This window comes from Periplaneta americana, chromosome 12 (assembly GCF_040183065.1).
Source record: "Periplaneta americana isolate PAMFEO1 chromosome 12, P.americana_PAMFEO1_priV1, whole genome shotgun sequence".
Lineage (NCBI taxonomy): Eukaryota > Metazoa > Arthropoda > Insecta > Blattodea > Blattidae > Periplaneta > Periplaneta americana.
The window spans coordinates 17,940,979-17,968,101 of record NC_091128.1 but is presented as its reverse complement, the minus strand read 5'-3'; the positions used below and the strand labels follow the sequence as shown (position 1 = coordinate 17,968,101).

The 27,123-nt window shown below is 36.1% G+C and overlaps 2 protein-coding genes across 7 annotated transcripts in view; both read left to right on the top strand.

Moving 5' to 3' along the window:
* Positions 1 to 327: 327 nt before the first annotated feature.
* LOC138710206 (uncharacterized) lies at positions 328 to 4,869 on the top strand. 2 transcript variants are annotated; one of them, XM_069840857.1, is made up of 6 exons: positions 328 to 632; positions 1,262 to 1,592; positions 1,672 to 1,827; positions 1,956 to 2,033; positions 2,927 to 3,007; positions 3,196 to 4,869. In XM_069840857.1, exons 3-6 carry the CDS (start codon positions 1,731 to 1,733, stop codon positions 3,324 to 3,326), a joined length of 387 nt encoding a protein of 128 aa, XP_069696958.1. In that variant the 5' UTR covers positions 328 to 632; positions 1,262 to 1,592; positions 1,672 to 1,730; the 3' UTR covers positions 3,327 to 4,869. The 2 variants fall into 2 exon arrangements, with proteins under 2 accessions (XP_069696958.1, XP_069696959.1); XM_069840858.1 differs by having other exon boundaries at positions 1,262 to 1,595.
* A 520-nt stretch (positions 4,870 to 5,389) lies between these two features.
* Positions 5,390 to 27,123, top strand: part of LOC138710199 (DNA polymerase alpha catalytic subunit-like) — a 558,528-nt gene continuing 536,794 nt past the window's right edge. For all 5 annotated transcript variants that reach the window (XM_069840844.1, XM_069840846.1, XM_069840847.1 and 2 more), the window contains exons 1-8: positions 5,390 to 5,769; positions 6,347 to 6,479; positions 9,717 to 9,967; positions 11,272 to 11,391; positions 12,004 to 12,186; positions 13,235 to 14,938; positions 16,805 to 16,904; positions 21,989 to 22,128. In XM_069840844.1, coding sequence (XP_069696945.1) covers positions 5,605 to 5,769; positions 6,347 to 6,479; positions 9,717 to 9,967; positions 11,272 to 11,391; positions 12,004 to 12,186; positions 13,235 to 13,243 — 861 coding nt within the window. In that variant the 5' untranslated portion in view covers positions 5,390 to 5,604 and the 3' untranslated portion in view covers positions 13,244 to 14,938; positions 16,805 to 16,904; positions 21,989 to 22,128. The remainder of the gene's footprint in view (positions 5,770 to 6,346; positions 6,480 to 9,716; positions 9,968 to 11,271; positions 11,392 to 12,003; positions 12,187 to 13,234; positions 14,939 to 16,804; positions 16,905 to 21,988; positions 22,129 to 27,123) is intronic.

Here is a 27,123-nt window from a genome sequence, read left to right as displayed (position 1 = left end):
AAAACATATATGGCTCCTATGGCCTTGTAGTGGCAAAAAAAAAAAAAAAACCGGACCGACGGAATAATCAAAATCCCCGAAATGAACTGCTGCGCATGCCGCCCGCATTCACAAGATAGCGAGTAATCTATTGAAATTGTTGTAGTTTCGACTGCTGACTTAGCCCATTTCGAAAGCCATTACAAAATAAGCTGGTAAAATTCATGTTCTGGGAATAATAAGTTAATTAAGTAGTAAAATATCGCTGCAATCGAAAAGTATTGGGAATAAATTTGAATAAGGAACAAAAAAAGTTTCCTTCCCAGGCAGGATTCAACCACGAAAGCATGGATAAATATATAATAGGATGCGAAACTGCGGACAGCACGATCTAGAAGCGGTATTCTGAAATAAGGTGATCAGCGCCCGACGTCGTAGGTGGTAAATCATAGAACTACGTGAGGACCAGCGTTTCCACTCTCCGATACGAAGTAGTCAGAACGTTGGCCGATGACCAGCCAACAGCGTTAAGAAGGCAAGATGGATTCCAGAAAAATGCAAAAGATTCGAGGAAGATGCTCAGCGCCTGGATGCAAGACTGTTAATACTGTGGGAGGGAAGCATTTTTTCTATTTTCCTCAGGAACCTATGAGGTAAGCTTTAGTATTATTATTGTGTCCTGTGTAGCCTAAACCTTACACTTGAAAACAATGTACTTTTTGGTGAAGTAGGTTAGACGAGCTGTGCATTGCTTTCTGCTAGTTTATTTAGGATTATAGTAGGAGTATAAATTTAGATGGTTCCGAAATTCAGTCAAACTGTAACGAAATGTGAAATATTGACGAAAAAGAGCAAGAAGGCTGAAAATGAAACCTCGTAAACCTGAATTGTAGCATTAGGCCACATGGCTGCAAACTAAAACCACGTGGTTTTTAGTATAAACATCTCACAGTTATGGAAAATAAAATTATGCCTTCTTTGATGTAGTTAGCCATTCTGGAGAAATTCTCAATCATGTGTAGTAGTAATAATAATAATAATAATAATAATAATAATAATAATAATAAGCTTAGGCCTAATATTTAATTTAGTTTTACCCAATATCTGTTGCTGCTACCAGTTTTCCTATGGTCACTCACCACCTAGTGATGCGCATTAGACATCTCTTAAAATAACACAAATGCAGCAGATAACTTATTATTTTTTTCCCCAATTTTTGCATGATTTCTATTCAATATTTCTTCTACTTTATCTCATTAGTAATTGTAATCCATTGCTTTAGGTGTTGGAAGTGGCTCCGATTTTGTGGGCTAGAGGACCGGTATCGAGTTGCCGCACATGCCACACACACAGGTTGAGAATCTGCATGGACCACTTCATTGAGTCTGACTATTATAGCTCTTCACAAAAAGTGATACTTAAGCAAACTGCAGTGCCCACTGTTCATGCTAATGGATTAGTGGTGCCATTAAACCCTAAAATCCGGAGCCCACCATCTAGCCCAGTTATGCCTCGAGCGACCTTATCACCGGGGTCTACCCCAACTTTCAGGCATCACAAGACTTTGCGGACGTATGGTAGGAGGGCGAAGATTGATTCTGCAGCTGCTGAAGGTAGTTAGTACACTAGCAATGTTTTTATGTCATTCATGTTTAAAATTTCCGATTTCATTACTCTTTTCTTTATTTTCAGGTACGCGTAGTCTCATAGGTTTACAAGCTGCAACTGAGTAGGCTGCAGGCTTGGCAGCTATGCCTCAAACAATTCCTGCTCCTATGAGTACTCCAGCTTCAAAGATTACTGCTTCAACGGCATATGCCGGGATGAATAAAGATGCATGCCAACAAGGTAATTATTCCACTTAGTCAAGTTTATGGATTTCAAGGAATGCCTTAGTTTCTCATCAGCTGTTCTTACATTACATGTTTCAAAATACATAATTAATTATGTTTCGTTTTTTTTTGTGATTATTACAGGGAACAGTATGATTGGTGAACAGCTGAGGGGCTATCAGCAACCATCGCTCCTATTCAATGTGGTTCCCACAGCTGAAGGTAAGCGATACTGTCTTGTGAGCCTGGTAACATGCTAGTAGTCATTTAAGTTAATTGCCCCCTGCCATATGTCTGCAGTTTTCATACTTCATTCTTTTACAGTAGCGAATAATAACAAATCCTCTTAACTACAGGGCAGGGTGTTTATCTTGTTATATATCGATCGTCCAGTTCAAAAGTGCGACAACTCAAAAATTGCCATTTTTTAGTTATTTATACTACTGAAAGCCCCTTTCGGAGCTCTTTCCGATTCAATATTGAGATAAGTCATATTTACAACCAAAAAGAATAAAAACGAAATAAACTGCTTTAGAAGTAATTATAACTATGGACTTTATTAATTCATTATTACTACATTTCGAAATCTATTAATAATGAACTGGAAGATCGTGATATACTCTTCCTGAATACTGACTCAGTTCTAATTGTCGTGGTTATGAACCACAAATCTGTCCCTTTTTAGGGGATTTATTTGAAACTTTCAACTGAAGATATCTCAAAACTTGTTTTTTTGAGTTGTCGCACTTTTGAACCAGACGATCGATATTGCAACTGATATCCTGACAAGTCTCCCTGGCACACGAAGTACACTATCATTCCCTCTTACTGACTTCTCTTTAATATCCCAACACCTCTGCTGATTATCCCTTTCTGTTAGTGTCAGTTGTCCTCTATGGCCCAGCCTATTAGCAAAAAAATATTTTATATTACATTACAACGAACAATTCAGATTAACACAATCAAATTTGTTGCAGCATTAAACTTTTGGATTGTTACTATTACTTAACATTTATATGAGTTATAATTTATACAGTTAAGAGCAGTTTGAAATGAATGGAGCACAAAGTCTGTTCAATTCTTGCTTCAATTTAATTTATCATTTATTTCCTTAGATACTGACATGAGTACATCCAAGATGGAACAGTTTCCTTCAGCTTCAGCTACACCTCCTTCCAAACCTCCTTCCAAACTTGGTAAATATTGATCACATTTTGATGTATTGTCAATTTTGTAGTATGTTATATAGCCTATCCATGGCTTGCATGCCTTTTGTTAGGCCTACATTAACTTAACAAGGCTAAAGGTGTTGTCACGTTTCATTTTTTATTTAAAATAGTTCCCAGCAATTAGATTAATCTGAAGTTAATTTCGTAATCTTTAGGTCCTGGTGTTGCAAAACGAAAACTTTTCTCGAGTCCTCACTTCTCATCTTCACCCAGGAGCAACAAACTAAAAATGGCAGCTCTGAAAGCAAAGGTGAAGAGACTGCAGAAAAAATTGCAGTGTCTTTAAAGTAGTGTAAATAGCTCATATTGTGTGTAACAAAAAGGTATAATATCATATTGGTGGAAAGTTCATAGCTTTTTTTATTATTTTTTATTTTTATTTATTTATTTTTTTTTTGCCCCAGAAAAAATGTTTTTAAGCAAATGTTAAATATATTGTGTAATTGTAGGGAGCAAAGTTACAGTATGTGGTACATGTGTGTGTATGTAAGAGAGATATTTGACTTTGGAAGTTGGGGGTTAACATACCTTCAGTTCACCTAGTAAACTTTTTTGCCCAACATAATGCAGTAAGTGATGCAGCTCATGTATTTCACTCTGACCCTCAGTACATACAACATTTTGGTATACGTTACCGTTATGTGTATGCCAAACAACAATGTCTAAGAACCTTAGATGTGATCCTAGAAAAGTGTTCTAAAATGTGTTGCAAAATAGTAGATAGTAATATGACAGTTTCAATTATCAAACATTTTTTTGTAGTATCTGAAATCTGATTAATGTAATATGTATCTAGTCAGCGATGTATGGAACGGAGGGGGGAAAGGAATTGGCCACTCTTACTCATTACCTCCTGCTCTGATTGTCCCATGAGTGTTACTTGTAGGGTCCAAACCTGTTTTTGGACAGTTGACTAACCAATAGTTGATGGGTCCAGGCAGACAAGGGGACAAACCATAAATTTTGATACGTAGGATATCTCATTGGAATGTGAAGAAATATGTTCTGACTAAACTATATGACAACACATTATTCAAATGGTATCATTTACATCTGTAAACGAGCACAGATGGCAGAGCATTCCAAAATATAAATATATAGATGTGGCTTTTTCTCTTATCCGACTGGGCCCCACAATTTCAATTATTCAATTTGTTGTATAGACTTTACCAATGTACTGCACACTAAATATGTAAGTGTATCTGTGTGTATAGGATTACCAGATGTTCTGGATTTCGCTTGACATGGACTGCATCCTGCCAGGGTTCGTAAAAATCAGAAATTGTCCTGCTTTTCTTTCTTGCCAATTCCCAATGGACAAAAGAGAGTAACTATTGAGTTGGGGTCCATTAGAGGAATTATGTGTGTAAAATCCTTGCTCAAACAAGTCGAGTCACCAGAGAAGTATTAACAATCCGAAAATTAAATAAGGTAAAAGCTAATTTAGAATCCGTATACTTCAATTCTATTCATGATAATAGTTTTGTATCAGTTTTATTGTACAAAGACAAACAAATTACCTAATTATGTAACAGAATGTAAAAAGACGTCACGTCAAGTATCAAGTTAGTCTATTATGCCCTGCTTTTATATGGAAAATTCTTTTTCATTTAAAATGACCTGCTTTTAAATTGTTACAGTCTGGTAACCCTAGTGCACATGTAGTGTATGTTAAACAGTGATATGATGGACCTTGTCAAAATTGTGTTGTTGAATGTATTGTAAAATAGTATACAGTAATATAGTAATTTCAATTATGTAACTAGTTTTTGCAGACTTAAAGTGCACTATACACTATTACCTAAAGAATAAAATCCCAATTATCTAACCTTGTTTTCTTTTATTTTCTGTCCCTGTTTGGCTGTATTTTAATTAGTTACATTGTAAGGTAGTGTAAAATAGACCGTCTCTTCCAACTATTGGCTCCAATAACAATTTTCAGTGAAAGATGATGTGAGGAATAAAAATTTTAAAGCTTTACTTTAAATTGAGGGTTTGGGGCGGGGGGGGGGGAGGAGGAATATTTACTGCATATAGTTTAACTTTTCGCCGCTAGGCGCGCTGCTAGATACGCGGAGTAATTAGTTATTATTTTCGCTACTTGGGTGCGCTGCTGGATGCACGGAGTAGTTACTCTTTTCGCTACTTGGTGCGCTGCTAGATGTAATAACGCCTCTAACCGCATATAGATGGCAGCACGATCAATTCTACAACAGCGCCTCTAGTATGTGTTACGGGAAACTCAGTGAGTTTCGCATCCTATTATATATTTATCCATGACGAAAGTCTTAGTTACCAGTCTATCTTGGCTCTGGAGTGAACAAGGCTCTGAAGTCAGCTACAAGGGTCGGTCCGGTTTTTTTTTGCCACTACTGTACATAAAAACGGAAATTCACTAATAATTCATGGCACCAAAAATAAGTAGTGGAAAAACCAAATACTAAGATACGGTTAATTTATTGATTCCTTCATAACATTATAGCTTGACTTCTTATGTTCATAAGGACTGCATTTTATTCATAACTAACATATAATAATGATGATGTTCATGGCAGCATTATTACATGAAAACGAAGACTGATAAAGAGGAAGAGGTGACCATGATGGATGTGTACAAAGAGTTCAATGAGAAGATAGCAGAAAGCCACAAAATCCTGCAGTTCAAATCCCGCAAAGTTGACGCAACTACACATTTGATATTCCAGGAGTACCTAGAGGTTGTATACCCTGTAAGTAATGGGAAGGAAAGTTCTTTCCGTGACATTGATTCTTACATGAAAGGAGAATTAAAAATAGTGGTTTCACAGAAAGATACACGAACAGACTGATCCAAATTTTGGCATCATTTCTAATGAGAAATGTTATTACTCATGGGTTTCATACAATTGTTGTGGAGATGTAATATAATACCAATTTGTAAAATCTTTCACAGCTCTGATTTAGCTTTTGTATGTTCACAGGTTGTCTCATGCTTGCTCAGGAGGGATTATGTATATAGACGAATCCAAAATTTTCAGTTTGCATAAATATTCAACAAGACAGACGTGTTCTATTTCTAAATTAACTGTTGCTACTTCTTTCCTTGGTTTAAATACGTTTTCCTTGCAAATTTTTTGTCCAGTGGTTCCTTCTCTTACCTTACACGAGTTTTGTGTAATAAAAGTAGTTTTATTGCATTTCATTTTTAATGTTATAATATATTATAATAACGACATTTTCTACTTAGAATACAAATTGGACTGAGAAATATTTCTGCATTAAGTGTAAAATGAACAACCATAACAAGCATTGATTGTTTATGTGCAGGCTAATCAGCCAATGGTACAAAGTGATCTGCAGGTCGAGGTATTCAGCCATGTGTTTGGCACCAATACAAGTGCACTGGAGCATTTACTGTGGGGCCTTGCTGGCTGGACCTGTCTGCTGGTGCAAAGTCGAGGTGCGTACCAAAGATTCAAAAGGGAGATGTCTGGGCTGGTATTTTTACTATTTAACATTTTCAATTAATACTCATGCTATAAATAGGGGTGTGATTTTTTAGTATTAACAATATACACGAAATGTGTTAAAAACTTAATTCTATGCATGGAACATGCAATTCCCTTAATGGAAGTACAAAATTAAGTGGAATATATCCGCGAAACTAATAGAAATCAATTAAATTACTTCAATAATCATGATATTTTCAATAAAAAGCAGATTTCGTGGAGAATTCGCACGAAAAAAGACTCTGTCTTTCAAACAAAACGTAAATTTTTTTTCGTTACAAGATATAGATGAACATTTCTATGTATTTGACCCTTCAGCATTATGTGCCTGTGACATTTGGCGACAATGTATGCATAGTTTCAAGGACTACTTCCAGGGAACAGCGCAAGCAGACAATGGTCATTTCTCTTTCCCGCAACAACTGCCTTTCCATTTAACATGAAATAAGCATATTTTGGCTGTCTGAGAAAATTGCTCCAATGTCTGGTATTTTGAAAAGGCTTAAAAGATCTTTGCCTATATCTTGTCTCTTGAATGGATATTATGCTTTTATCCATTCTCATGTAATGTATATGTAATTTATTTGGGGACATAATAAGAAAACTGCTTTGAGACCTTTACAAATTATTCAAAATAGAGCTTTAAGAAATTTATTGGGTTTTCATTATTTGACTCCAGTTAAATATCTATATCAATTTTCTTTCGTTCTACCAGTTGAATCAATTATCAAATTAGGTGCTGCTATTTTCATGTACAAAGTTATTAACAATTTAATACATAATAATATTACATTTCAGTTTAATAAAGATGTACATAGGCCTACTTATTTAACAAGACAAAAAGACAATATATTTTTTTCTCAGCATAGCTCCGTAACTTATGGAATGAAAGGACTTAACCATTTTTAACAACTTTTAACCAACTTCCTTTAGAATATAAACTTTTACCAAATTGCCCGTGTTTTAATATGTTTTTGGGAAGATTATTTATTTTAATTCTCAGTTGATTTATTTATTTCATGGTTTAAAACTTTTTCTTCTTTCTGCCCAAAACTTTGTTATCTTACTATTTGTTCTTATTTTGCTTTCTTTCTTTCATACATTCTTGTGTTATTGTTTGTTTTCACAGAATGTGGTTTCATGACTTTACAATTACATTGTATAACATATGTATGTTCTTGTATAGCCCCTACATATGAGTTATACTCGTTGGGCCATACTCAATAAATTAAAAAAAAAAAGCCAGTGCTGTCACCCCTCGCAGTCCAATGAAATTGAATTATGAATTTAATTAAATTACTGTACTTGGTTCACTCGTGAAACTTTATAAACTATACAAGACTCCATAATATGTCATCTACATGGGCAGGCTGAAGAGAGTGGAAGGAGTATATCTTTCAGAGAAAAAATTATGGAAAGTTTTCAACCCACAAACTAACTAAAGCTGAAGCTGCAAAGGTGGAAAAACAGGATGTACAAAAGACTCTAGTGACTTGCATGACATGTCCTTTAAAAATTCAATCAGCGAATCAGAAGATTCCTGAACCAGCTTATTCTCAACATCAAAATACGGAATTCCCAGCTGAATTGAATTCAAACATAGACATATGAATTTATTAAGAGAACTTCATATATCTTACCTTGTGCCTACATTCCAAATGTACAAAAATACATACGATTATTACCTTAAAAACATAGAAATACACGATAATAAATCAAAGCAAGAGTGGTTTTGTTATCAAAAGTCGGAAATTAATTACAGTTCATGACCAACATTTCGTTGTTTCTTATTAGGACAGTTTTGTATTGTAAAAACTTCTTTCACTTCACACTAGTGGTGCTCCCATGGTGAAAGGGGTCAACCCCTCCCCTACCAAAAAAAAAAAAAAAGGGAGAAAGAAGAAACTTTTTATTGCCGTGACATGACTGCAGGGTGCGAATTAAGATTTCTGATGAGGTAGGCATAGAATGCTAGATAGAGAATACCGTGCATAAAATTATTATTACCCTCATTCGATACAGCTCAACGCTTGGTCACACTGAGTTGCTTGTCTTGCATTTTGATCATAATAATAATAATAATAATATTCATGAACAGGCTTAAGATTATATATGTAATTCCTAAGTTATTGATTGTTGTCAGCTTGCCGGTGATGATAATACATCAATATTATTTTCTTTGCTTACTTTATAGCTACTTTATAAAGTATACTCGTATTAAAACAATTATATTATATAGAAGTTATCCCTGGCAGGGATATTAATATAAATTTATGAGAGGGGGATAACTTTTCAATGGGGGGAAATCCCCCCCCATCCCCTCCGTTAATTCGCACCCTGCATGACTGTACCTATTATTGTGGAAAGTGTGTGATCTGTGAAATATTTACTGTACCACATTTTCTTAAATACCCTGCACACTTTTTTCCGAAATACACAAGTAAAAAATACGAGAGTGTGGCTTATTCGAAATGAAGTTGGCAACATTGCCCAATTTTCTTCCTGCACAATTCCTAAGATGGTAGCACTTGTCATTATCTTTCCATGTGGGTATTTCAATTCTTAACATTGTTAAATGGCATTTGATTAACATTATGTGTGTCAGAATAAAGTTCAAGTGTATAGTTTGTGCGTCTTATATTTTCAATGGATCCTTCTCCCTTTTGTTGAAAGATGTGAGTAGTAGTTAGTTCCATTGTAAACCATAAATAGAATGTGTAAACATTTTGGTACTCAGAAGTTTCACTATATTTTTGTGGTGGTAATGTTGATAGAAGTTTCATTCTAGTCCACAAATAAAATTAATAATACTTTTAACATCATTTTATGTTAGTAGTGCAGATAGACATTCCACTCTTTTCCATGAATGTAATATATTACCTTCAGTACTGTATCTAGAATTTTCATATAATTTTATGGTGGCAGTGTCGATACTTACTTACTTACAAATGGCTTTTAAGGAACCCAAAGGTTCATTGCCGCCCTCACATAAGCCCGCCAGTGGTCCCTATCCTGTGCAAGATTAATCCAGTCTCTATCATCATACCCCACCTCCCTCAAATCCATTGTAATATTATCCTCCCATCTACGTCTCGGCCTCCCTAAAGGTCTTTTGATAGTAATTTTATTTTTCTGTACCTGAAATTTTCACTTAATTGCTATTGTGACATTTGCGCATGATGTTGCAGCCTTCACGAGACCATCACACATGGCCTGGCCATTTGACTTCAATGCTGCATCATCACGCTACCTCTCCACAAAGCTGGAGAGGATGGATACAGAACAACCCCTTCCGGGCTTCTTCCTGGCCAAGCTAGACCCTGACCTAATCATGGGTCACGACTTCATGGCTATGGGCTGGCACCGCATGAATGTTAACAAGATTCCACAGTGGTCCAAGCTTGGCAGACTGCGTAGAGCCAACATACAGACCAAGAAGGTGTGTGAACTAATTGGTTTCGTTTGCTGTACTATTGGCTGTTATTCTGTTATTACATGGGACAGGAAAGAAACTAATGCAGCAATAATTTATTTTAAAGATTACTTTACTATAAAATAGCTTCAAAGGGTTTCAATCAATCAATCCAATCAATCAGTCTTCTTAATGTATCCAGCTGTTTGCTGATAACATAAAGTCCACTGTAGTCTATTCAGTTGTTTTTCACGAGAAATGAATATTTTGATCAGTGTTCACTATAGATGCCTGTTGCTATAGTCCTGACGCTGTTATTTCCGGCGTGACTCTGCCTCTTTGCTTACGTCTTAGAAAGTGAAGGCTCTATAAAGTCTAGGTAGGTATTATCATTAGCCATTTTTGTTCTTACGTTGCCGAGCTACCATACGAGGAATCTATTTGCAACACCATTAAACATTATCATGTCGTAACTCCTATGATAATAAATCAAACGCAATGTAATTCAGCAAATAATTGAGCAGCAAATAACGTCTTCGTGTGCTTTCTGCGAACGCCAACTAAAGAGCTAAAATGGCGGGCGATTATATTAACTATTTATCGAGCCTTAAGAAATGAATCAGCGAATCACAATACGCACACGTTTAAATGTAGCTGACCTGCAACGCGATTGGCTGCCGGAAATTAGAGCGACGGGACTTTAGTAGCCAGAGTTGGGGTGTAGTCAATATATACTGGAGGGCTGTGTCTTCTGCAACTGGTACTGATGATTTTAATTTACTTCTTTTGTGGTTTATGGATGGACAGTATAGAAGAATGTGTTCCAGATCTTCATCATGATTATTACACCACAGACAAGTAGGATTATCAGAAAAGGTTTCAAATGTGGTGAAATGTATGTGGGGTGGGGAGGGGGAACCTGCTTCTTATTTTTATTGGAATTGCGATATTTTCATGCCTCTGCACATATGCTTTCTGTCATAGAGTCCATCCTCTTCATGTATTTTCTGAGTGATATCATCTGCCCCAGATTATTGATATCAAACTGATATTAACCATTTGGTGCCCACAAAGTATACACTCATGATTTCTATGATAGAGCTCATTCTAATCATGTGTTTTCTGAGTTGTATTATATCCCCGGGATGTATGTTTAATTCTGTCAATATATAAATTCATGTACTGGAGCCATTTCCTGTGTTAAATTTAACAAGGAAAACGAGATTTTGTCTTTCTTGCACTATTGATAAAGCACAGAGATGAGTGGATCATCACTCACGAATATGGTATCATAATTTTATTCTTTTAAATATAATTTATCATGTTTGTAGGGACGCACATTCAACCTGGAGAAGAATGTGATGTGTGGCCGTCTTGTGTGTGATGTGAAGATATCTGCCAAAGAGTTGATCCGCTCCAGGAGTTATGATTTGGGTGCACTCTGTGAGAATGTAAGACTGTTCACCAACACAATAATTAGTTGTTTAATGACTCTTTTCAATTTAAAGACTGTATAGCTTAAGTGAAATGCTACATTTGGGGTAAATGTTCTTAATTTTTGCTTTCTCATTATACGGAATATACAGTGTTCGAAAATTTCTTGGTAATGCAAGTTTTAAACTTTCCTCATACTAGAAAAGTGGTTTTTGGCATACTGTCTACACTGATCTCATAAATTACCTATATTGATTGGGTATTCATATTCAATATCTAAGACTCAGTTTGAGAGTGATGGATGCAAAACAATTTTTAGTAAAAGGTTAATCAACCTATTTTTGAAATCAAAAATGCAGTGGCTCTCAACTTCAAGAATCATCAAATGGTTACCTCTGTAATTTTTTGTATTACCGTATTTTCTTGAATCCTACAAATTTTTATAATGTATTTCTGCTGGAGCATTAATCCATTGAAACTGAATTTACCTCACTTGACTTTATATTAAGATGTGCTACTAAAAAAATGTTTGCAATGGGAAAATAATGTAACAGCAAAATAGTTTTCGTTTGAAATAGATGGAGGCTCTTAAAAGGTCTGAGTACGATGCTGTATGTATTTGTAACCAGGTGTTGCACGTGAAAGAAGAAGAACAGGCTGAGGTGACCATTGATGAAGTGAAACGTCTGTATGGGGCATCACAGTCACTTCTGCAGCTCATCTCCTGCACTATGCAGGATGCTGCTTACATCATCCGACTCATGTGTGAGCTCAACAGATGCCCCTTGCTCTTCAGATTACAAACATTGCTGGTATGTAGAGATCAAATCAGTGTGCTACATAAAGGTACGGTCGCACGTCGCTACATTTGCTGTGCAACTTTTGTACTGCAGCTGTAAAAGTTGTGTGTCATGTTGGCACATAAACCAAAAGTAGCACGCTGCACGCTACATTTCATGCTGCACAACCCGAGCACTGCAAAAGTTGCAACTGGAGGTTGCGAGTCTGTTCACACACAAGGCGCTACTTTTGCAGCCACAGTCTAGCTGCAGCTTTTCATCTCCATGTTGACTTTTCAATATACATTTTGTGGTTATGTTCGCATTAAAGTTTCGGGTTATGAAACTAATGCGATACCTTACTTACCTATTATTTGCTTTTCTGTCCTAACTAGTATTCAGAAATTGGCATTATTTTTACTTTAAAGTTATTAAAAAACGCCTTTATACTTAAATGATAACCAAGTAACCAATGTTGGCAACTCTCCTGTTGGAAACCATGCTACGGAAAATTAAAAAAAAGGAATTATATCTTCAGTAAATATACTCTGACTGTGTTGTACATTTAGTAATTGTTACAAAGCATTTATTTTCATCACATTAAAATATATCCAAACAATAAAAAGTATCGTTGACACATTTGGGTGGCAACACTGGTTGCAACTGCTGCACAAGTTTCAACAAAATTGGTATCAAAAATGCTGCAGCTGCAACCTTGAGAACCCTGTTCATATATCGCTACTTTTAAGCTGCGCACAGCATGAAAAGGTAGCAGGCAGCAGGTTCGGCTTTGAAGCTGGGTACATGGTTCTAATGAAGTACATTGGTAGCAACATAAAACATGGGGGCATGAGATAGTTACTACTGTTATAAATTCACTTCAATTAAAGTCCCCAATTAAAAAAAAAGTTTGGCAGCCGCTACTTTTTGGGTTGCATCATTGTTCACATATCACAGTACAAGAGTTGCGCAGTTTTTTGTACTGCAGCGCTGCAAAAGTAGCGACGTGTGACCGTACCTTAACTGATTATCTAATTGGGCATGAGGCAGAGAATTTAATTTGTGATGTAATCATACGCAGGTAATGTGATGTCACAAACACTGATGGGTGGACGCTCAGAGAGAAATGAATTCCTGCTGCTGCATGCCTTCACTGAAAAAAACTTCATCGTACCTGACAAGTAGTAAGCCAAGGAGCAGGTGGACGAATTCGACATGGATGAATCAGCTGTTCAAAAGAAAGGACGGAGTGGAAAGAGGAAACCAGCATACACAGGGGGTCTCGTGTTGGAGCCACGCAAGGGGTTCTGTGACAAACTGATCCTGCTCACTGTATCCCAGTATCATCCAGGAATACAACTTCTGCTTCACCACGATCAGTCTGGGAAGAGTGGCATCAAAAGGCAATGAGGATGAGGTGTAGTGTATCTCACAGAGAAAACTAGGATAAAGTTGTACCACTCTGAGGAACAATCCATTTTTATGAAGTGCCTCCTCCCCTTCCCCCCATTGGCAGAGCTCTTAACTTGTCGTTATTATTCAATTTTTTTGACATGAATTGATTACGAAAAATGTCACGAAGGTGATACATATTTTATTATTATTCAGCAGCTAGTATCAAGCAAATTTACGTCCTAACCTCACTTAATTTATGTTGTCCTAAAGGGTTATTACAAGATTCTCATTCTAATGAAGTCTTCCTGATAGCCTGGAAGTGTTGTATGACCTTTCTGCGCTATACAAGAATATTGAATTGTACTATAGTTACTGTGCAGTAGTACTGTTGTAGTTGAGGACCCTACTATAAAAAGATAGAAAATAAAATACAATAAAATAGCGAATTGGTTCGTTGGAGAGGTGTGGGCATAATATTTTTTCTGGAGTATTTGAGAGTTATTCAGAAGTCCATGAAACATTACAAAAATTCACCACTAATAACTAAGCACGGATACCAAATTTTATTATACTGAAATAGAGGTAAACTAACCAAGTTTATTTATTTATTTATTTATTTATTTTTTTACATATTTCACAAATGCTCAATGTGTCGATTTTTGCAGATATGGCAAATATCTGTGTGATAATCCATTTCTTCCTATGTGTATGTCTACGAGAATCACAGCTGTGGTGATACGTTTGCGAAGATCTTGAAGATTAGCAGGGAGTGGAAGCACAAAGACAAAGCTCCGCAAGAGAAAGTCACACAGTTAAATCTGGGGACCAAGGTGGTCACTGAATTAACGTGTCATCTTGTCCCATGTGCTCTATCCATCTTTGTGGTAAATTTTGATTGAGATATCCTCGCATGCCTTTTCAGTAATGAATTGGACAGCCGTCTTGTTCAAAGGTGTAATCATTACCCTGTCTTTATTCAGCTGTGGCATCATCCAGTTTTCCAACATGTCCATATAAATCCAGAATTTTTCATATCATTTCTTGATACTGTAGAAAACAGATGCTGACTTCTGGAATTATTTTCGAAATCATCGCTGTACAATCATAATGGATGAGGTTCTTGCATATTTCAACACAAAATGACTGCTCACATTTACTGAATGCCATATTTGTTACTACTGACCCCTGGTGGCAAAGCATGGTAACTATGCACGTGAACTGCATTTTTCTGTACTGAAATGTGTTACAGAATGAAATTCAAGTTGAACTTCCCAGCCCAGGACTGGAACCTGGGATCCTTCCAACAGAAATCCGCAAGTTGGTTGAGAGTAGACGTGAAGTCAAGAAGCTGATGAAAGCACCAGAGCTCTCATCGGACTTGAAAATGCAGGTGAGAACCTGATGAACATGATTCTGTTGTGACTGATTTTTACTGAATTTGCACAATGTATAATGAATTACATTACTGTAAAATAATATTATTACTGGATACTGTTAATATTGGATACTAACACAGTTGTTATGATAGACTTTTTTTTATAGATTTATAAATTCTCCTAAATTCCAATTAAAATTTTTACAGGAAAAAAATATAGTGTCACGAAATTGACACATGTTTTTCAATTACAGTGAAACCTCTCCTTACGGACACCCCCAAGATACGGATACTCCTCATATACAGACAGATTTTTATGTCCCAACTGAATCAATCAATCAATCAATCAATCAATCAATCAATCAATCAATCTTCTTAATGTATCCAGCAGTTTGCTGACAACATAAAGTCCACTTTAGTCCACTGTAGTATGTCCCAACTGAAAAAATATAGAAATAATGATAAATTTAACTCTCGTTTACGGACACTCAGACACGGACACGGACAGCTGTTTCACAGTCCTACAGCTTGCTTTACCTCCTGACTGGGGACAGAACTTGGATTTCAAGACCTAATGTGTTACAAAAATGGAAAACTTGGTTTTGAGAACTGTACAGAAATTCCTTAACATGAAGGAAGACAATAAGGGTCTTGTAGGCTATCCCTAGTTCAGCTAGCTGACCCTTGTTAGCTGGAAGCGGGTGGATAAACAAAGTCATAAAATTTAACCTGTCTGATGGGTCCAGGTTTCCACGATCGTGAAATTGTATTCAACACATGATAAGGTTAGTAGGATTATTCTCTTCACTTCAGTCATTTGTTCGGTTTCGAGAGACATGGTACCTGAATGTAAAAGTTAAGTTGAAAACTGTAAATTACAATACTGTATAACTAATTGATTAACTAGCGGACTTACTCGTGTTAATTATGTAAGATTTGTGCGGCTTACATAATTAACATGAGTAAGTCCGCTAGTTAATCAATTAATTATATTCAAGTGTTAAAAGTAGTGTACGCAAGATTCAAAATGGACTGGATAATTGTTGTTGACCTAGAATAAAATTGTATAGCACTGTACTGAATTTTTCTTTTTCGGACTTATCAGCTGTAGTTCAAAGTTGCAAGAATTTAGTATAGTATATTATATTTAGAATTAAACTACAGTAATACATTTCATTTACAGCGTGAAGGGATACATAATGCATATTATAAATTTGCTGTAAGATTGGGGAGCCTCCCTCCCAATAAAGGACACCCCCCCCAGATGCGGACAGATTGTTACGTCCCTTCGATGTCTGTAAATGAGAAGTTTCACTGTATACATTTTATATTTTCATAACAGTTCAGTTCCTTTGTTATGTTTCAAATTATATTACCGCTTGTAGTTTATCTTCTTGGACTGTTTTTTGAAAGACATTCATAAATGAAATCATTGACTATGCAATCAAATAAGATGAACTTTTATTTTCTATATTGTATGTAACAAGGAGCTGCTTTTCACTAAGAGTAGTGGCTATGCCTGAATTAGCTTGATGAGATTTGGGGAACCATTATAGAGTTTGACTAAGTTTGCAGCAAAAATGAGAAATAATTCTCCATATGATAATTAATTTCTCCGAGAGTAGGATCTCTGGGGACTTTCTGTACAGCTGTCTTCATTTTATGCAAGAAACAAGAATAAAAAAAGTTTAATCTAATTTCGACTTCATCACAATTTGCTATTTTATTTTCTAACTTTTTGTAGTAGGGTTCTCAACTACAACATACTACTGGACAGTAACGTTTTTACTAAAAATTATTATATTAAATATAGAATTCAGTATTCTGTATTATTTTCGAAATACTGTGAAACTCAGTTGGTATTCAAACTGCCTGTTTCAGTATAATATTCGTCAGATGGCACTGAAGTTTACTGCCAATAGAATGTACAGTTGTCTGGGATTCTCATTCTACGTGAAGCCACTAGCATCACTAATCACAGGTGTGTAGCATGTTTACCTTAACTTGATGACATGCAGAAAGAAACCAGTTCACGAAGTTTAAGCCGAACCAAATGTATAACTTTATTTCTTTACATTAATGTAATCTCTATGTCACCTTTTCTTATAGAATTGAACTGATATTTGTAAAAGTGTTTGATATGAAATTTGGTTTAAGTTTCCTTTACATTTGTTGGTCTCTAGTCTTTCTTGCACAGATCCATTTATGCATACTACCCTTACAGAATGATGTCAGCAACCCTACAAACATGCATCTAGTATCACATAATTGAACAATAGATGTGAGAATTCATTAATATATATTATGTTGCAATGAAAGCATCCAGTGAAAATAACTTTGTTAGGTTAATGTGACTAGAACTATAGTCAGTGATTAAACGACCTAAATTTCTCACTCATTTTTTTCGTATTGTATTTGACTACCAGTGTTGGATGAGTATGTGTAAAATGCAATTAAGATTCACTGTGAACTGATGTACAGGTGCTTCTGAAAATGAACTGCAAAATGATTTGCTATGTTTATAGCAATTAAAATTTAATTACCTTACCTTTTATAATTAAATGATCTGATTTATTTCTGCAGAATTATACAGGGTATTTCAGAAGTAATGTTAAAAAATTAAGGATGAGAAGTAAAAACGAAAAGAAGCAAAAAAGTTCCAGTAAACATAGGTTCGCAAATTAACCCTTTACGAGATAATGCCTTTTTTTTGCTGCTTGGGACTGCCAGTGAACCGAGCACCTGGACATGGTTAAATACAAAATTCATGTTTTGTACTCTTCCTTCTAAGTGTGAGGTGATATATAAATAGACGATATCATAAACAGTGGATGGGCAATTGAGAATCTGTACCTAGATCACTGGATTTAAATTCTTTGGATTTTTGTGTGTGGGGTTATGCAAAAAGCCTTGTTTACACAATTGACATCACCACACCTGAAGAATTGCAGCATCGGATTGTAGATGTCTTCCAGAAAATGAAGAATGGTCAAACTGCTTGAGCACGTTCTTGGATCTTTGCGGAGAAAACTAGACAGATGCATTCAAGTGCATGGTCAGTATTTTGAATACCTGCTGTAAAATTATTCAGTATCATGTTCATACTGTACTGTATCTTGTTTACCTACAAACTTTACTGTTGTTCAAACAAAAAAGTTTATTTTGTGTGTGTTTAATTAGATTTCTATGGTGTTGAAGCCAAAATTATGAATTTTATTGTCTCGTGATTGATAAATAAAATTGAATTATCATTGCTTTTGCTAGAATTAGTACTTAGTAATCAGCGGGCCCCAACCAGCACAAAATGGCATTATCTCATAAACAGTTAATTTGTGGATCCATGTTTACTGGAATTTTTTGCTTCTCTTCGTTTTTACTTTGCATCCCTAAATTTTTTACCATCACTTTTGAAACATTCTGTATATGGATATACTGTATGTGGTATATGTGCAGTTAACACTAAATAATGGTTTCTGTAAAATTATCTTTAATATATCTTGGGAGTCAGTGTTCACAAAGTTTGTATCATTTCCAAAGCACATAGGATGGGTCTGTTCTATACAGGATTGTCAGATGTCTCAACATGCTTGGATTTTTATTTTGCATGAAAAGAGCTCCTTGTATTGAGAATTATTGTGGTAGAATATCGTAATATAAGTATGGAAACTTAATACTCCCTCTATCCCATAATAATTGTCCAGTATGCTTTTATTTCTTGTCCCATAATAATTGTCTGATGTCTATAATTTTACACTGACGTTAACATAGGAGCAAAATGAAACACATGAATGAGTAATATAACTGTATTACTCTAGAATCAGTGCAAAATTGTCACTCAATTAGCAAAAGAAAAAAATTATTAGTCCGGGATCTGTATAAATTGGCCAATCGTTGAGCCAAAAAAAGAACATGAATACTACTTGTACAACTTTATGGCTCCAGGATCAGTACAAATTGGCTAGTCAATGAGCCGAAAATAAATACTCCTAGGAGTGCAACTTTATTAACTCCAGGAGTAGTACAAATTGACCAAGAAGTGAAACAAAGAAAAACATTCTCCTACGAGTAAAGACGAAAAAACTGCCTGTTAGACCAGGAAGGTTGTCATTCTAACAGCTTGCCTAGAACCACAGACCTATTGCTGCAGTGCTACTGTAGCCTCGTCGTAAATGTTTCGAGGACACTGCAAGCGAGATGGCAGGATGTTGAGGTGGTCCAGGTGCCCCTTTTGCATATGGGGAATCTTGTTGTTGTTCCCGTCATTGACTTTTATTATTTCAGTGAGATTGGACTCCATTGTTGAGCTTGTCGCGTGTCAGCTGAGAGAAAGCTGTTTCAATGGCGGCGATCAACTCCTCAATAGTTTGTGGAGCTGCCTGATGCTGGAGAGACTGAATTGCCCGGAAGTACCCCAGATCTAAAACATTCGTATTCAGATTGTTTGGCGGTTGGCACACGAGTTCTAAAGTGATTCCACTGGCTGCTGCAGCGTCCATCCAGGTGCGGTCATTGGGAGCAATATGCGGACGCGCATTGTCCTGCTGAACTGACACCTGAATTCTCCCTGTGCGCGGTCCAGGAGGCCATTTTGCATTTATTGCTGGGATTAATTTGGTGATGGGCATGAATCCACTTTCCAAAGATTGCCTCCCCCGTTGCCAAATGCAGCGTGCTGTTCTTTTACTGACATGAAATTTCTCGGCCGCACCTGTTATGGCACCTTTCTTCACTATGTTAGCCATAGTGTTTTTCAACAAAAACTCCTATACCGCCTGCCGTTCACTGTCTGTAAGGTTCTTGCTACCCCTGTCATTCACTACCGCCAGTTGTGTTCCCAGGATGTCCATGTCTGTTCAAAAGTACGTACTCACTGCAGGAGTATGCTCTACTAACGATTTCCAGCTTGCTTTGCTACAATTGTTTGTATATAGTGACACACCGGTGAGTTGAAAACCAATACCCACTTTCGGTAATCTTCTGGGTGATGTGTGTTGCTTGTCTCGATAAAATCACGTTATTGCTCTGCATAACCTTGTGCACTGATCTACAGCGCTTCTCCTCATGCGTGCACTTCTCATTTGCCCCGTCGTCTGTAATTACTATAATACCATTTCGGCATACTGGACAATTATTATGGGACAGAGGGAGTAGATTTTATTTTTTCTGATACGTACACATGCACTCACTTGTGTGCACAGGCGCGCACACACACACACACGTATACTGTGTAGGATTGACAATCATTCTAATACCCTAATGAAATTCTAGAAACATTTTTTCCTTCTTAAAGAATTCACTAATAGACTTGTTGCTAATGTGTGCTTGGTATATTGTGGTCAGTTCATTAGTTCTTTTAGCCTCTGTGTTACCACTATTCAGAATTCTGGTAGCAAAGTGAATGAGAACATATGTTTCTCTCTACCTTGTACTGTCTAAAATTATTGCACATGCATGAGAATTGTTAATGCTTGGCAATCTGATCTACATTCAAACAGTCATCAATTTATCCACACATACCAGTTGTCACAACAATAACATTCTAATTTAAATACAGTGTTGCTAGAAAGTTTAGGGACACCTTATAATTCTTATGAAATGCTGTCATGGCCTTAAATTATTAGAGAAACTAACATGTTTATAACTGTTGATTAACAATAGCAAAGACTAATTTTTAGTGCAGTTTCGGTATTTATATGATGACTGTTAGTCCTTATCGAGAATTTATAAGTTTTTCAAACAAAATAAATAGTCTTACATTTTCAGTATTTTAGTAAATCTACTCTGTGAAAAGATTTATTAAATCTACATACTTAGACTTCAACAAACAAAATTTGATATCACAATCTCAAGGGAAAAAATGGAAGTTACTGCATCATAATCCACAGTTAATTCCCGATTTACCAGGAAAATCGTCTGTAGCTGCATTTAGATTGGCAACAGGCCATGACTGTTTGGCCAAACACCTGCATAGCTCAAAATCTGTGCTTCATTGGCTGACCATGATAATATATTTCAAAAATATTGGAGTGCAAGGGGTCAAATGACTTTGTCAAACGCCTGGCATTAGAAAACAACAACATTTTCAGTATTAAAGTTGAAAATGAATACTTACTTACTGGCTTTTAAGGAACCCGGAGGTTCATTGCCGCCCTCACATAAGCCTGCCATTGGTCCCTGTCCTGAGCAAGATTAATCCAGTCTCTATCATCATATCCCACCTCCCCCAAATCCATTTGAATACTATCTTCCCATCTACGTCTCGGCCTCTCCAAAGGTCTTTTTCCCTCCGTCCTCCCAACTAACACACTATATGCATTTCTGGATTCGCCCATACGTGCTACATGCCCTATCCATTTCAAACATTGAAAATGAATGAGTAACCTAATTAATTGGTGCACTATTCTCAACTGTTGCTGGATGATGTAGGATATATTACTCTTTAAATTAGTAAAGCTCAAATATTTGTAAAAAATTTCTTTGTGAATGTCCTAGCACTTTCTAAGGTTTGAAGTTTTAAAAAATGGGGACTTTTGTTAATAGTCGGTTCTTCTGTGACTGCTGAATAGAGACAGTACAGTAATAGTTATGAGGTTTGCACAGCTGCGCCTCCCTACCACTGTAATCCCAAGGAACGCAGCTCCATTCAAGAGTTACAGATGAATCAACCAATAACAAAATGTCCCCATTTTTTTTTAAACTTAAAACTTTAGAAAGTGCTAGGACATTCACAAAGAAAAGTATTTTTTACAAATAGTTGATCTTTACTAATTTAAAGAGTAATATATCCTACATCATCCATCAACAATTGAGAATTATGCACTGATTAGTTATTCATTCATTTTCAACTTTAATGCTGAAAATGTAAGACTGTTTATTTTGTTTGAAAAACTTATAAATTCTCGATAAGGACAACAGTCCTTATTATAAGGATTATAAGGTAACAGAATTATAAGGTGTCCCTAAACTTTGTAAAAACACCATATACTTGTAGTCAGATACAGTTCTGTAAGAAAGGAAAGGAAGTTTATGCTTTGTTATTTTTCATTTGTTTTTTCTCGTTTTAAGCAAAAGGCAGAGAAATATTAATGAACACGAAGGACCTCGTGGAGAAGATGAATTTTCAAGTTATTTATGGTGACACAGATTCGATCATGATCAATACAAACTGTCTGGATTACGATCAAATCTTCAAGATAGGCCACAAGGTATGTACAATCATCTCATTAAGACTTAGATATACAACATATTTTGGAATGCGTAAATTAAACTATGATTGTAGGAGATACTTTCATCAATTAAGTGACACTTGGAAAAGTGTTGAATATGCAAGGTAATTCGAACAAACCATGTTATATGAACACTGTAAAAATCCATATGTTGTACTATGAATCAAGCTTGTAACATGTTTTCATCTTAATAAATAGTGTGGCCAGACTAAGGAGAGTGAGATTCTGCTGAAACGTGAAATGCAGAGAGGTCAGGTCTGGTGACATCAGTTGTCGATAAGTAGCCTAACAACCATTTTGTGATGTTACATTGGAAGAGGTCCCATTAGAGACCAGGCGATGAATGTATTATCAACATGATGGTGTCTCCCTTCACTTTCCTCGTGTAGTAGCAGTTCACTTACGAAAGTACAGACTTGAGAACAATTAGTTACTGATATTGTGAACACTACTGTGCTTATCAACTAGACTGAGCTATGAAATGCTATGCTAGTGATTCACATCTGTGCCACAAAGTGCATGAAGTGGAAGGAGGAATATTTGAAAATGTCCTTTCAAACTGAAATTTGCTTAGTTTCTGTATAATACCAGTACAGTATTTTTTAATAATCTTTCCATGGATGAATATATAATAGGATGCGAAACTTACTGAGTTTCTCGTAACACATGCTAGAGGTGCTAATGTAGAAACTGATCTTGCTGCCATTTGTTGGACGGTGGAAAAATTATTACATCTAGCAACGCACCTGGTGACGAAAATGTTAAACTATGCAGAAAATATTCATTCTCTTCCACCCTCATCGATATTCTCAACTAACCCACTTTAAAATAAAACATTTACATTTTTATTTCTCACACCATCTTCCACTGAAAATTCTTACCAGAGCCAGCAGGAAGAGTAAAGAGATGATCTTTTTTACACTACCCAATTAAAATATAACCAAACAGAGACAGAAAATAAAGCAAAAGGTTAGATAATTGGGATTGTATTCTTTGGGTATTTAGTGTACAGCGCAATGGAAATTCTGCAAAAACTACTTACATAGTTCAATTTATTATATTACTATTACTTTACAATACATTCAACAACACTATTTTTACAACGTCCATAAACATCACTGTTTAACATACAGTGCTATGCACACATTTAATATCACTTTATGTCCACTCATTAGCAAGTTTCTGGCTGCCATCTTGTCTTCTCTAGCATCGTCTGTTCGTCTCGAACGAACAGATAAATAAAGAACTCTGGGTAATCTACCCAACACGTAGTTCTAATGTTCACCACACACTATGTCGGGCGCTGATCATCTTATTTGAACCCCCTTCTGTCAGATGGTGCTGACTGCAGTTTCGCATCGTATTAAATATTCATCATGATCTTTCTGTATAGTTTTAATTGATTCCCATTAATTCTCTTCACAACTGCTTCTACTTTCTTAGGATTGGAATAGCTGTAGTTCCTTAAATATTCATCATCGTATGTATGTTCATGTGACAGTTTTTCTCACAATGACCTATAAACTGATTCCTAATGCATGGGTCATGAATCATCCTGCATAGTACAACCTCTCTTTTACACTTCTCAAGGGACCAGGGGAAACATGGTGTAAATTGAGGGAAAGTGCAAATCCAAGGAAATGATTTTATATAAAATTACAGTAACTTACAGATTTCATAATAACTCACTTACAGCAGTGGCGTGCGGATCCTATTGCATTAGGGTAGGCTCTTCATGTTTGCATGCTACATAGGTATACAACTTACAATATCTCGAACATATTGATAATAATTTTATATTTGATATAATTTTAGTGAGTTCTGACATCAAACCAGAGCAGCAGCCAGAAGGAGGGTAAGAAAATGGAAACCTTCGGAAACTAATGATAAAATAAATTAGTAATTAAATAAATCATACCTTATTTACTTGAAGGTGAACTCCATTTTGCGTCCCTTTTTAGAAAACTCCTCAATGACATCGCTGTGGAATGTAGGGGATTTTCGGATTTCTTTCAGCTTTTTTCTTCTCCATGGACATCAAGGCTAGACTGCTCAATCTTTCTTGCCCTTGAGTTGATCTTTGAAATGATTTAATCTGCTTAAGGGCAGAAAATGACCTCTCAGTAGATGCAGATGTGCTTGGTATGGTCAAGACCAGTAGGGTCAATTTGTACAATTCGACAAATGCGGTGTGGAGTTGTTTTGATTTTAAATGTGTTACCAGTTCATGAGGGTATTTTCCACGAAACTCCTCCATTGAATATAGGACTGTCAGTTCATTTTTTAGACGGACTATGTCAAACATTGCACTGTACTTTACATTCAGCGCATCCAGGGCGGAATTAGGAAAATTTAATTTATAAGACTGAAATTTGGTTGGATCAAGCAATGAAATAAATTCCAAATGAGAGAGATTTCCAAACCTATCTGTAATATCGTCGTGTGAATGCAAGAACTAGGTAACTTGATTTTTCATATTTTGTGACATTGCCTATTTACTTATTTATTGCACTAAGGAATAAGTCTCGTTTTCATTCACCTATTTGTTATATTGGAAAATAGATGTTACTGGTATCGTTCAATCAGGTACCAAGTTCTTGCATTACATTTTGTGCGATTTTTGCTATGCTATAAAAGAGCTAACTAAAAACGCAAATTTCGAGTTACCTAATTCTTGCATTCACATGACGATATGGTTTGTCACATTGTCTATTATTTCGAAAAATATTCTCCTGTATTTTATGACATCATTTTCTTTTTCGCTGCACTTCTTCACATTCGACTTCATTACAAATGCATCAAATCTGTCTCTCTCGTGTAGAACAATACGTTTTGTTTCATTAATTTTTTCTACACAATACAGAATATCCAAATGCTTCGTTTGAAGAATTTTGTACAGAATATCAGTGTATGCAAAGATCTTTGATAACACATTTAGAAGAAATTTGGTCTCAAACTCTGAAAGGAAAGACAAATATCCACGTGCAAGAGCAACAGTTTCACTTTCCCAGTCTGATGAGTTGTTGAGTATATTTTTAAAAAAGTCCACCAGCAATTCACGGTTCTCCTTTACAATATTGACTATTCTGGAAGAGAAATTCCATCTTGTGGGTGCATTTCTTGGAATTATTCTGTTAGAATATTCAGTAAGAGCATGCGCGCATTTTGTAGACTTGGAGAAGAAGCTACTTACTCCATTCAATGTTTGAAAAAAGATCCGGCACTCCTTAATACTCATAGCTGACTGAGATAAGACTAGATTTAGGACATGACTGAAACAATGAACAAATAGAGCTCTAGGATAAATGTCTTGAACTTTGGTTGTAAGTCCATTTATTTCTCCAACCATCACTGCCGCACCGTCATATGTTTGACCAACTAATTTGTCTCTGATATCATAAGATGCCATTATGTGCCATTACATGATTAAATAAACCATTAGCGGATCTATCTGCACTCACATCAATGAAGGAAATAAACGTTTCTTGAACCTGTGCTGTCTGGTCATGGACATACCTGAGAATGGTGGATAGTTGTGATTTGTTGCTTACATTGGATGTTTCATCTAAAATAATTGCAACATGCTGGGCCATGGAAATGTCATTCTTAATAGATTCCATCAACACGCCACTGATAGCAGTTATCAGGTCATTTTGAATTCTGTTCGATGTTAAATGTTAAAATGTTATGTTTTATTTAACGACGCTCGTAACTGCAGAGGTTATATCAGCGTCGCCGGATGTGCCGGAATTTTGTCCCGCAGGAGTTCTTTTACATGCCAGTAAATCTACTGACATGAGGCTGTTGCATTTAAGCACACTTAAATGCCATCGACCAGGCCCGGGATCGAACCCGCATCCTTGGGCATAGAAGGCCAGCGCTATATCAACTCGCCAACCAGGTCGACAATTCTGTTCGATGTGCCCTTAAATGTTGTAGACGACTCTAGATGCTCTCGAAGAGTAGTGTCGTAGCTGCTCAACAAATGTAAAAGTTCTATATAGTTGCCTTTGTTAAGTGAATCTTCACTTTCGCCATGCCCTCTGAATGGCAGTTCTTGCATGGCTAAGAAGCACATTGCGTCAATTAGGCGTTTCAATATTTCTCTGTTCTTCTTCACCATTTCATTGTGACATGCCACATCCAATTTCAATTGTTGATCAAGTTGGATGTCAATACGAACACTTCCAAAACAAGAAAGCTGAACAACCGAATGCAAATGACACTGCGATCATTCGTGTTTGACAATGGCATTGCTGAAATTATTTAAATTTAAATAACCCTCTTTGTTCCACACACTTTGTTCGTTACAAAATAATAAGTATGGCCAACAAAATAATTTATTAAGATGACAGCATCCGATTACCCAATTAGTTTTCACATATTGGTTCACATTGAAATAACGTAAATATTCTCTACTCTTTTCTTTATGTAAAAATTTTAAGTTCGGAAGCGCCAGCACTGGTCTTCCCCCACAGTTACAATTTCAACTTTTTCGCTAAATGATCTACAACCGAAAGGCTTTTTAAAAATCTGTTCAATTATACAGTGATCTTCTGCCATATTACAACAATATCGCACTAGTTATACCTCACTTTGTTCAAATGAACTCTATAACACACTCACTTTACCACCAGAAGTTCAAATAAACACTATAATACAGTAATTTCATCACCAAAGCGCTTTCAATAGCGCCTACCAGCCTAGCGTATTATGGCAATGGGCAAGACACGTAAATCAGGGCGCATGCGCCAGCTGTTTAATGTACTGACTATGAAGGGAAACACTATGCTCACTGCAGGGCTGGGTAGGCTGTGGTGCCGGGAGCCCAACTCTCCCCTACTTCTTTGTATAAACTATAGTTGAAAATGTGAAAAACACTCAGTTTTTAAGTTAATGTCTGCAACTTTGAGTGACTGTCCTTGAGCTTCATTTTAATATGGCTATTACAAATGCTAGTTGCAGTGAAATTGC